At 33.0% G+C, this 11,788-nt stretch overlaps 3 protein-coding genes across 9 annotated transcripts in view; 1 reads left to right on the top strand and 2 right to left on the bottom strand.

Moving 5' to 3' along the window:
* LOC105135202 (putative disease resistance protein RGA4) overlaps positions 1–11,788 on the bottom strand; it is a 37,477-nt gene that overhangs the window by 16,395 nt on the left and 9,294 nt on the right. For 2 of the 4 annotated variants that reach the window (XM_011039968.1, XM_011039971.1), the window contains one exon: positions 6,702–6,734. The exons of the other annotated variants lie outside the window; for them this stretch is intronic. The gene's annotated coding sequence lies outside the window, so the exon portion shown is untranslated. Of the gene's footprint in view, positions 1–6,701; positions 6,735–11,788 lie in introns of those variants that run through there. 4 annotated transcript variants of the gene reach the window in all.
* LOC105135304 (putative disease resistance protein RGA4) lies at positions 2,631–6,648 on the bottom strand. The gene is made up of 3 exons (XM_011040124.1): positions 4,721–6,648; positions 3,047–4,517; positions 2,631–2,963 (listed from the first exon to the last, which is right to left on the bottom strand). The coding sequence occupies exons 1-2, from the start codon at positions 6,475–6,477 to the stop codon at positions 3,065–3,067; spliced, it is 3,210 nt and encodes a 1,069-aa protein (XP_011038426.1). The 5' UTR covers positions 6,478–6,648; the 3' UTR covers positions 2,631–2,963; positions 3,047–3,064.
* The window catches only part of LOC105135201 (eukaryotic translation initiation factor 3 subunit J-like), a 3,896-nt gene continuing 2,882 nt past the window's right edge, over positions 10,775–11,788 (top strand). Inside the window, exons 1-2 of one of the 4 annotated variants that reach the window (XM_011039967.1) lie at positions 10,775–10,802; positions 11,724–11,765. In XM_011039967.1, coding sequence (XP_011038269.1) covers positions 11,763–11,765 — 3 coding nt within the window. In that variant the 5' untranslated portion in view covers positions 10,775–10,802; positions 11,724–11,762. Of the gene's footprint in view, positions 10,803–11,527; positions 11,642–11,723; positions 11,766–11,788 lie in introns of those variants that run through there. The other 3 variants (XM_011039965.1, XM_011039966.1, XM_011039964.1) reach the window with 3 other exon arrangements.

Raw genomic sequence — 11,788 nt, forward strand, 5'->3', positions numbered from 1 at the left:
AAAAAAAAACTAACAAAGTAAAATTTCCAATCATATTTGTTTTCAAAACAAAACAAATAGTAATCAAAATAATAATGATCAAATATGGTATAAAAGCCAAAAAATAATGATTAGAGATTAAATCGAAAAATAAAATAAATTAAGAAAACAAAAAGGCTCATCAGAGCCCAATTACATCTCTACCGTGAACACACATCTCGTGAATACAAAAAGGACAACGCGCCTCCCCAAACATCATCGTAGATGATTAATTTTGGTCATGAAAATATAATTACCTTGACTTAAATTGGGTTAATATTCAAAATTAATGATTTAGATTGTGAGAATATGATTATTTTGCAGGAAAGTAAACAAAAAAAAACTAACAGAGTAAAATTTCCAATCAAATTTTTTTTCAAAACAAAACAAATAGTAATTAAAATAATAAAGATCAAATATGGTATAAAAACCAAATGAAAAAAATAATTAGGGATTAAATTAAAAAATAAAATGAATTAAGAAAAATATTAAAAATAGCAATAAAAAGAATGATAACTATTATTTGATAAAGAAATTAAATGAAATAAAATATTGAGGGTTAAAAATAAAAAAACCAAGAAAATAGAAATTAAAAGAATGATGATCAAATTTAAATAAAAAAAATCTAAGAAAATAAAATGACGAGGGACAAAATTGAAAACAAAATCAAGAAAAGGGTAAAACACAAAAAAAAAAAACACAATCAAAAGAATGGGGACTAAATTGAATATAAAAACAATATGAAACAAAATGTTTAGTTATGAAATTAAAGTAAAAACTTCAAAAAGTATTAAAAGCAAAACAAATAATAATCAAAAGAATGAGAACTAAAATTAATAGAAATAGAAACTAGAGGACACAATTAATTTTTGAAGGGCCGCCATGAATTTCTAAGTTAAGAGTAAAAGGAAAAAAAACTCATCAGAGCCCAATCACATATCTATCGTTAACGCGCATCTCGCGAATACAAAGAAAACAATGCTACACTCCAAACATCATCACAAATGGTTGATTTTAGTCATCAGATGACCTTACATGTTTTAACACGTGAAATGCATGTGTCAACAATTTTTTTATAGTATTTATTTTTTAAACTTACCAAATAGCCCCTAGGTCAACCTAAAAAAAATATAATTTAACACTTCATATATATATATATATATATATTATTAGGCAATTTTATCACTTCATGATTCTCATAAATATAAAAAGATACTTGAGTGATAAAGAGAGAATTCATCACTTTCGGTGAATTAAAAAATATATTTTATCTGTTCTCAAATAGTGTTAATCGAGAAATTCTTAACTAAGGTGGGATGAGATTTAAAAAAAATTTCAAATTTTATTTAAACGATCAATGACTATTATGTAGATAATAAATATAATTTAACATGACAAACATACTTAATACTTTAATATTAAATCAAAATATTATTGATAAAAAATATTAATTACACTGAAAAACTTGTCACTAGAAAGTTAAGTGAAAATACTAATAACTTTTCTAATATTTAGAAAATCATGATACATTGATAGGTGATTTATCTTATTTTTAAATATAAATTAATTAATTATTAAATTGATAATACATTAAATTATTTAAATTATTTAATTATATTTAATTATAATTTATATTTACATCAACACATTAGAAATTTAATATCTCAAACACATTAAAAATCTTTAGATAGAAATTAAGCTGAAATAATTTAATTAAGTATGAATTAATTAAAATATATTTTAAAAACTAACGAGTAGAATATAATTAATATAATAATTATATTTTTAGACCTCAAAAAATTAAACAAGTACTTCATCAAATTAATTTTTAAATTTTTCCTGAATTAATATATAAATATTATTAAAATAATAAATTAATATTTTATTGATTTATAAAAAAATTTAAATTTGTTTTAAATAATAAATTATACCTTTTATTTTTTAAATTTTCATACGGACTGCAGACTTGACTAGCGAAGTTTCAGAGAAGCAACGTGGCTATGATTTGAAGACAACATTCATCTTGACTTTTTGTTTTTGTTTTTTTCGTATGTTCAACTTGACTTTGGTTGTTGGTTAGTAAATGTCTTTGTCCCACGCTGGCCAATCCGCGTGGGCTTCACACGTTGTGGACTTGACAAATCGGGAATCACACGCCACAGAAGATTGCCTCAAATTAGATGGTGGCGTTGCTTTTGTATACTCCCCAAAGTCAAGAACGTCCTTTACGTGGGTCTCCACGAAGAAACTTGGCAACCAAGAGTTTACTAAAACTACATATCTTTTTCATTTAGTAGGTTACTAAAGTGTCCTGCATTCCTTAATTGGGTTTACTATCCAAAATATACTTCTTGCCCAAAACAACAACGTTCTATTAAATAAAAAATTAATATGGATGAATGTGTGACTCAAATGAGAGATGTCTAGTATTAGGGATGGAGTTTTTTCCTATTATTTTTTATCCAATAGAAGTTCCATCAAGTTTTACATTATAATCTTTTCTTAAAAATAAAAACACAAAATAAAATAAAGCTTTTTTAAAACGAAATTCAGAATATATCCTAATTAAAACAGGGTAAAGCATGAAACTTGCAGCCAGGACCTTTTGAACATGGATGGGTAATGTGTGGCCACTAAAACCAGCCCATAAATATATTTATTCAGACAACACTTGAACAGAAATCATAGTATTGCTCTGACAAGTTGGGCCACACTCCAGAAATCATAGGACCTTTTATATGTTCGAACACAAACACATATCAAAATGAAAACCATCCAATACTATCCATACATATATAATTGTCAGCTTCATCTCCATCTGAATCCTCATAGCACGATCATCTCCTGAATTTTCTATCCAGAGGCAACACAGTAAAGATTTCCTGTGGTTCTGACCAGTAAAAGAGATCAACCTTAGCAGTGTAGCTGGTCCTCTTGAAAGGTAGCTGTAGTTCAAAAAGAATAATAAAAAAAAAGACAAACAAGAAAAAACTTCCACCTTACAGAGAGAGAGAGAGAGAGCGCTTACTAGAAATTATCTTCCTTTTTAGTATATTATAATCTTTGGGATGTGAGCTATCTTAGGCCAGTCCTCTCCTCTCTCTTTCTGACACCTCTTCTCCAATTTTGGACAATTGTCAATTATCAACGAGATGAGGTTGCTGAGACTCTGCACCCCATCTGGCAAAGACTCCACGTTAGGGCAAAACCCAATCTCCAAGCGTGAAAGGGGTGTGAGATATCCAATCTGATTTGGCAAAGAAGCTAATCCCTTGCAGTCTCGTATACGTAGAGATCGGAGAGAAGTGAGATGTTGGATACTCTCTGGCAATGAATTCACCTCTGGACACTGACTAAGATCCAAATCCTCAAGTGCCGTCAGATGTTGCACTCCATCAGATAGAGATGTGAATTTATCACAATATCCAACAAATAACTTACGAAGAGAAGATAAGCCACACAGCCCATTCATTGGCAGACAATTTAATCTTCCACAACAACGTATCTCCAAAACCTCCAAGGAAGTGAGGTTCCGAAGACCTTCCTCTGGCAAGCTTTCAAGTTCATCACAGCACCAAATCGTCAAGCTTTTAAGAGCAGAAAGGTTATCTAATACCTTATTAGACAAAGACTCCAGATCTGGCAGATAATCAATTTTTAAGCTTTCAAGTAGGGTATGATTTTGCAAAAACCCTCCAGGAAGCTCCCTCACATTTGGAATCTGTCTTATATAAAGGGAGGTGATAGAAGTGAGATTCCTAACTGACATCATTAATGAAACATTACCTCCTTGGATGTCTAATTTTTTGACGGAGGGTATAATTGGTATCTCGTTCAACACAAGGCAATAAGCTATCTTCAATTCTTGAAGGTGAGGAAGAGTACACGCAGCCCATTGCTCTAATCTTTCCATTGAATCGAAAGTCAGCGTCTCCAAAGATGGGAATGGATTTTGCCCATCTCCATACACATTACTGCCAATACTCTTCACACCATCCATTCCATGCAATACAAGACTCTTGAGGAACTGCAGTTTCCCTAATGGTGGAAGTTGTTCACAGTTGGAGCATGCTTTTAGCTTCATCTCCACTAGATTTGGTAGCATGAAGTTCAAGTTCATCATCCAATTTGGAAATTTTGAACCTCCATATCCCAATATCCTCAACCTCTTCAATTTTGAAGGAGGTTGAAGCCCATCAAGAACCTCCTCGTTATTTTCCTGAATAACACTCTTTCTTCGTTGTGGTGGCACAAATGACCGAGGGCTAAAAAGGTAAGATCCATTACCATGCCAAGATAAAGTCAATGATAAAAGAGCTGTCTTCAACTTCAAATTGGCACTTCTGGCATCTTTTAAATTCCTAACATTCACAAGATCTGCGATACTCAATTCACCAGCAAGATTATTCAGCCTTTCCAGCTCACTTATGCGACAACCATTCTCCCCACCCACAATGAACAGGGTAAGTTTTCGGAGGTATATCAATTGCCCCATTAGGCTCTTTAAAAATAACACTTGTATCAGATAAACAAGACTTTTCATGTGCTTCATATGTTACGTGCACAAAGTAAACCAAGAAAAGACGGGTAGATTTCAATTGTTAAAATGTCGTTTTAGTTGTTATAGTCATGGTTAAACACCCTATTTCATTAAATGAGATTGTTCCTATAGCAATCTCGGGAGCCTGAAACATCTAGATACCTTAGATGTTTCAAATCACAAATAGACTTCGGCATTTTCTTGGCCCAGACATTTCTTAAACTCAATGCTCGATGTTTTCGACCACGAATCTTTCTCCGTCCATTCAAAAGACCTGCATTCATCAAAAGAAGTGAGCGAAGTGATAGGACCGTGAGAACTTCAGAAGACGAAGCTATTGATCTGTTATAAAAAGCTACATGACGGACAGTTTTAGGAATTTCCAATTCCCCATCGCCTTCTGTACTCATATAGCATTCTTGTACTGCAATGGATTGTGCGAGATCATGCATAAGATCATGCATTTTACATGTTACGTTGCCAAATCCATCATCATGGACCTCTTGCAGAAATGATCTTCCCACTAGTTCATTGAAAATCCCAAGACCCATAACGTGCAAATCCATTTCATTTCTGCAAGAAATAAAGCCATTTGCCATCCATAAAGCAATCAACTCCTCCCTCCTCATCACGTGATCTTTTCGAAATATAGCGCAAAAAGCAAAGCATTGCTTCAAATGTGGTGATAGATGAGTATAACTAAACCTCAAAGCAGGTAAAATCTTGCTTGCTTCTTCTCTTAGATCCCAAATCTCACTTTGTTTTACTTTTATCCATTCATCTTCACTTTCTTTTAGCCGCATTAGGTTCCCTAGTGCCTTTATAGCTAAAGGAACACCACTGCACTTCTTCACTGTTGATACTCCAATGGCTTCCAGGTGTGCCTGCTCCTCTTTCCTTCTCTTCCCGAATGCAAGCTGTTGAAACAAATCCCAAGAATCTTCTGCAGACAATCTCCCCATGCGCTGGATAAAAGTTGCGGCCATTCTACGAGCAACCATCTCATTACGCGTAGTTACTATTACAGCACTACCTTTAGCTCCACACCTTAATACCTCCTTTAATTTACTCCACCTATCAGTATAATCTTCCCACACATCATCCAGCACAAGCAAAAACTTCTTTCCAGTTAACTTTTGTTGGAGGCGTTGTAGCAAGGGATCCAATTCTTGAAGAGAACAAGAGGCACCGTCAATGGGCTCCATGATGGCTCTTGTTAATCTTCTCAAGTCAAAATCAGTAGACACACACACCCAGATCCTCAAGCCGAATTGTTGTTTAACCTTTTCTTCATTGTAGACCAATTGAGCAAGTGTTGTTTTCCCGAGTCCCCCCATTCCCCATATAGCATAAACAGGGAGATCGTCGTCATTAGTGAGCAGGATGTTGAGTAGTTCCTCTTTCTCCTTCCGTCGTCCGCAAATTTCTGACTCATTCACGAGTGAGTTGGTAAGCCGCCAATCATAGGTATCAGCTGCTATGTCTACAGCTCTTGGTGTTAAATCAAACATGTTTTTCTTATTGGCGATGGCATCCAATTGTTCTCTCACATTTTTCAATTTATGCTCCATTTTCAATCGAAAAAGAAGGGGGCCATGACCGAGAGTAAAGAGGGATCTCAGTCGGTTTTTGGGATCTCTTTGCAGCCGATGCCTTTGAGATTCAATTGCAAACTCATCCAGTACATCATCAACATCATAAGCTGCATCCTTGAGGTGTCTTAGCCAAATCTCTAAAGCCTTGTTCTTCCATTGCTTCTCCTCCGCATCCTGGAGCACAGCTTGAACCATTGCGAAGGTGCTTTCGAGATGCTCAAGCTCGGTGTCTAGGCCCCGAGCAAGCCCAACCTCTTTGAGAACCAGCAGCCTCAAGTTCTCCAAGACTGCACTCGCTACAGCAGAAACAACTGCGTCGGCCATTGCTTGTTACGAAGCGAAAGGAATCGGATGTTGAGAAGTAGAAGTAGAAAAGGTGTACGGAAACTAAAAGCGGGGAGGTGAGCAAGAAATGGTAAGTAAATATTGAGATGAAAGAGCAGATGAGAAATGGAAAAGGTGAAAGCGTTTGGTGATGGGATTTTACTGATTATAGTGTGGTGGGGTAATTTTTTCAAAATATTAAAACCGCAGTCTTTTAACTATACTGATTAGGCTCCACACGGTGCAGACTTGACTAGCCAGAACCTTCCGTCAAGTTTTACCTTATAACTTTTTCTTAAAAAAATAAAGAAGAAAATAAAGCTTTTCTAAAACAAAATTCAGAATATATCCTCTTTAAAACAGGGCAAAGCATGAAACTTGCGACCAGAACCTTTAGAACATGGATGGGTAATGTGTGGCCCACTATCCGGTTTAGCTAAGCTGTGACTGCATTTATTATGTAACAGTGATAATATAATATTTAGTTAAGAAATCAGTCGCACGTTATTATTATCTGCGTTAAAAACGCTGTGTCGTTGAAGCAGCAATTACATGCTTCTGTCGCGTTCCTGCCTATCTGCTGCATGCCTTCGCACATTAAGCTAATCAATTAGCATTAACAGTGCATCATGCGACATTATTGCAGCCGAATCATTCCGGTTCAAAACTTAAAATATATTGAAATGGGTGCATGCCTTCGCACATCAAGCTAATCAATTAGTATCACCAGTGCAGCATACTATATTATTCCAGCCGAATCATTCTAGTTCGAAACTTAAAATATATTAAAACGGGTTTAATTTAATAAAATAAAAAATATTTTTTATTATTTTTATTATATTTTATTTGAAAAGTTATTATTTAATATTATTTAATGAAACTATATAAATTAGACAAAGATCGCTTAATACGTAGTATTTGTAGAATTTGATCGCAATTTCAATTTTATTTCTGATTATATTTTACCTAATATTATTACGCGCTTAATAAACTAAAAAAACTTTAATTCTTGTCGGATATATGAATGTTATGAAATTGTAGATATTTTAAAGGAACAATACAAAGTATTTTATATAAAGTATTATTTATTTTATGATGTAATAGTGATAGTTAAATTTACAATATTTAAATTAAAAACCATCGATCAATATTAATATATATTTTTTAAAATTATTTTATAACATCAATTTCAAAAGCATTCTTAACCAAACACATTAAATTACTTTTTGCTCAACCTCAATTTCAACCACAGTTTTAACCAAACACTTATTTTTTCAAATCAACCTCAACTAAAAATACTTTTTATAAAATAATTTTTTCCAAACCACAATCACAACAGCTAACGCAATACCAAACACACTCTAAAATCAGTTTTTATTACGAGTTTTTGATTGTGTGGCTGAAAAGTGGTAAAAAATAATATAAATAATATTTTAAAGTATTATTTAACGGTCTAATTTTTTATTTATTTAGATAATTATTTAATATTATATTAAAATTTTAATATTCAGTTTAAATCTTACTATTTTTATTTTCTATTTTAATTGAAATTAATTAATCATACAAGATATACACTAAAAATTAATATAAATTATATCTTAAAATTTCACATAATAACTTAAATTTAATTTCACATAATAACTTAAATTTTTTAATTTTCATAGTAGAAAAGATCAAAATATATTTATATTGAAATACAATAAGTTTCCTTTTGCCAGAAATTAAAAAAAATGATGAAATGGATTTAGTTTCAAATTATCAATAAAATTTGTACTTTTATGAGAACTTATGAAAATAAAACATTAATGAAATTTTAAACATAGTTTAAGTAACATAATCTGACTAGGGAAACTTGAACTCAATATAATTCATAATTTCATAGATATTGAACAAAGAAAAATAGAAGAAGAAAACCAGAAGTTAATGTAAGAAGATTAAGATCTTGTTTATTTTTGTGTTTTAAAAATATTTAAAAAAATAATTTTTTTCTTTACTTCACATTATTTTTTTTTGTATTTTTAGATTGTTTTAATATGTTAATGTCAAAATCATTTTTTAAAAATAAAAATAATATAGATGAATCAAATATAAGGTATGGATTTTTCTTTTTCTTTTTTATGTATTAAATTTTAGTTATTTTTTTATTTTGTTGATTGATTTTATGTTTTTTTTAATTATTGATTTGATGTGATGTGCCCTTTATTTAAGTTTGTTGTAACCCAATTTTGGATTCACTAAGATTTTCTCGAATGTTATTTTATTTTATTATTCATAAAAAAATATAAATAAAAAAAGAGTTTAAAATATATTTTCTCGAGTCAACCGCATCTTTCAATCAAAATTGAGTCCACCAGGTCAATACGGGTTAAACGATGTCGACCGGAATAAAAAATGAATTTCGGGCCGTTTCGGGTCAAAACTGTCATTTTCGATCAAAATCGAGTCCACCGGGTCAATACAGGCCCCACCATGTCGATCGCGATGAAAAATGAGTTTCGAGCTGTTTCAGGTCAAAACCGAGTCCACAAGGTCAATACAGGTCCCACCATGTCGACTGCGATGAAAAATGAGTTTCAGGCTATTTTTAGTCAAAAATGTTATTTTTTGTCAAAAAACCCAGTCCACCGAGTTGATACCCATATAAAGATTTTTTTATATATAATTTAAATTGATTTTTAGCGGTTGAAAAGCTTTTTATAATAGTGATTTGAATTTTTAATTTTTTACCCCTATAAATAAATATTATTATTATATATAATAAAACAAAAAAAATAATTTAATTTTGTTATAGTAGACGGAGAATTTCTGCCGATGGTAGGCGGTGCAGCTGTACATTGAAAATTTTACACAATCCCGTGATTACTTGCACAATTTGTGATTCGCTGTCCCCTATCATTGGCTATAAATAGCCAATGAAACCAAGACAACAAAGGGACAGAATAGAAAACAAGAGAATTCTAAATTCTGAATTCGAGAGGAAACTATTCTTATTACTATTTGTGTTATTATTTGCAATTGTTCACTTATTTTTTCTTTTTCTTCACATGAGTAAGATAACGATTTTTTTTTAAACAATTTGAAAAATACCAAAAATATCCTAAATATTAGATTTAATAGTATTTAAATCTGAGCCTTTGATTTTTTAGGATACAATAGGCTTTACCACACCGGATTAAAACCCAAATTCATCTCAGCCTTTAAAATAATCTATCCTTTGATCCTGTTGCGCCATGTCATCAGGTGTACCAAACACTCGGCACACTGCGACACACCAGATCATAGCCTAGTCCATCCTGACCGTCCGATCAACTTGCAAATCAAGTCAATCACAATCGCACGATCTGTTCATCTGCGATCCAACAGTGCATAGGCTTCAGACGCACCAGTACACCATACGCTCTTCCACATCGTATCAAAACTCAGAGCCCCTCTCTTCTCTCGCCGGCGATTCTCTCTCTCTCCTCCGATCTTCTATTTTTGATCGTTTAAAGAGGCCAAACCACCACAGAAAGCCTCCTCTGAAGCAAAAGCCCGGTCGTTTTACATGATTTCACTGGCGATTCAGGCCGGAAAAAGGCCGCGACAGTCATTGGCCAACCGAGCTTCAAGTCGTCGATTCTCCCTCATCAGCCATCAACGGCCGTCGAGACCACCACCATCAGAATCCTCGTCCTCAAATCGACCAGAATCAACCATCTGTTGGCCGGAATCTCACCAGAAAATTTCATCGCCACCAAAAGTAGACCTTTTTAGGGACAAAGGTCGACATTTTAGACAAAGTCTCCTAGTTTTAGGGACTGACGTCATTTTTAACATGTCTCCTATTTTTAGGGATCGACGTTAACCATCTTAAAAAATTTACAAATAAGCTCAAAATATAATAGCATTTAAATAAAATGAAAAACACACAAGGGTAACCTTTCTCCAAAAAGGATGTTTTAAGGGTGGTGTCTACCTTTCCTTAATCATAACTAACCCAGTACCTGAATCTCTGGGACCAGTCTCTAATTTTGAATTTCTAGTTCCCTCAAATTACTAGATGGCGACTTCAATAAAATCTTTATTTCCCCCAATCAAGAAAAAAACTATTTATTCTTTTTGTTAAAACAAACAAAAAAGAGTGGAGCCGTCGCCAGACGTCGTGTAACGACAAAGTTAAAGGATTTTGTTAATTGGATTGTAATATTATTTTGAATTTGAAATCTATTGAGTATTTTTCTTTGTTTGCTGATAAACCCTTATTGGTTGTGCAGGGTGGCAGTTTTGATTTGTGGGACAATAGCAGATTTTGTTTTGGCAAAGAAGAGTTGAAGATGGAAGATTGGAGAGATAGCAGATTTTTTTTCTTCTAGTTTTGTTTTGTTTAGTGTTTCTAGTTCAGTGTATGTTCGTGCTTGTTAGAATATTTCCCCATGGTACATGAGAAAGAAAGAAAAAGCTGTTAAACTAATAAAGAATTAACTTGTGTAAATGCAAGAATTCACCTGATGTGTATTGGCTTCATATACAAACTTCTTGAATATAGTCCCCGCACATAAGATGACTTGATGTTTGTCCGTTATAGATAGAGGGCAGTTTTTGGAAATATTTTTCTAAGCTACATGAGAAGAAAGACAAAGCTGTTAGACTAACTAAAGGTGATTGTGTAAATTTAAGAATTCACCTGATGTGCTGGGGCTTCACTGAAACTGCATTCGTTTCTGGAATCAAGTGGCACATTGAAACATTTCATGAGGATGTGTAACTTTTAGGTTTCACTTTGTGCACTATGGCTTTTCCCGGACCATGTAATTAGACCAAACGTTGCTTCCTAACAACCTCATCCATTGCCTGCGGTTTTTTTATTGAAGATGTTGAAAAGAAAATAACAGAGATGGTAGTTTTGGTTCTATATACCTGAAGGTCTTGGAAAGAATTTAATATTTTGTTCTTTCTCCATGTAAATATTTTCTGTCTTAAATTGCTGGATGAAGTTCTGTCTATGTTCATGTTTTTTATTTTGCTGATTTAGTTGGCACATCTTTTTTTCAGAGGATGTGCAAGTTCCACCTCTCCTTTCAAATGAGCAGCCTAAAAATAAATGGGATGATGAAGATGTTGATGAAGATGATGTGAAAGAATCGTGGGAGGATGAAGATGAACCTGCTCCGGTATGATTGATAATGTAATCTTGATCTCACATTATTTTATACTTTATCTATCACTTTCAAATTTCAACCAAAGTCACCTAAAATGTTGGATGCTATTATAGGTCCGGGAACAACATCCACAGCTAGTTATGGAAAATGGTCTGATAGGGATAGGCTTCTTT

This window comes from Populus euphratica, unplaced genomic scaffold, assembly GCF_000495115.2.
Source record: "Populus euphratica unplaced genomic scaffold, PopEup_1.0 scaffold72.1, whole genome shotgun sequence".
In the NCBI taxonomy this organism is placed as follows: domain Eukaryota; kingdom Viridiplantae; phylum Streptophyta; class Magnoliopsida; order Malpighiales; family Salicaceae; genus Populus; species Populus euphratica.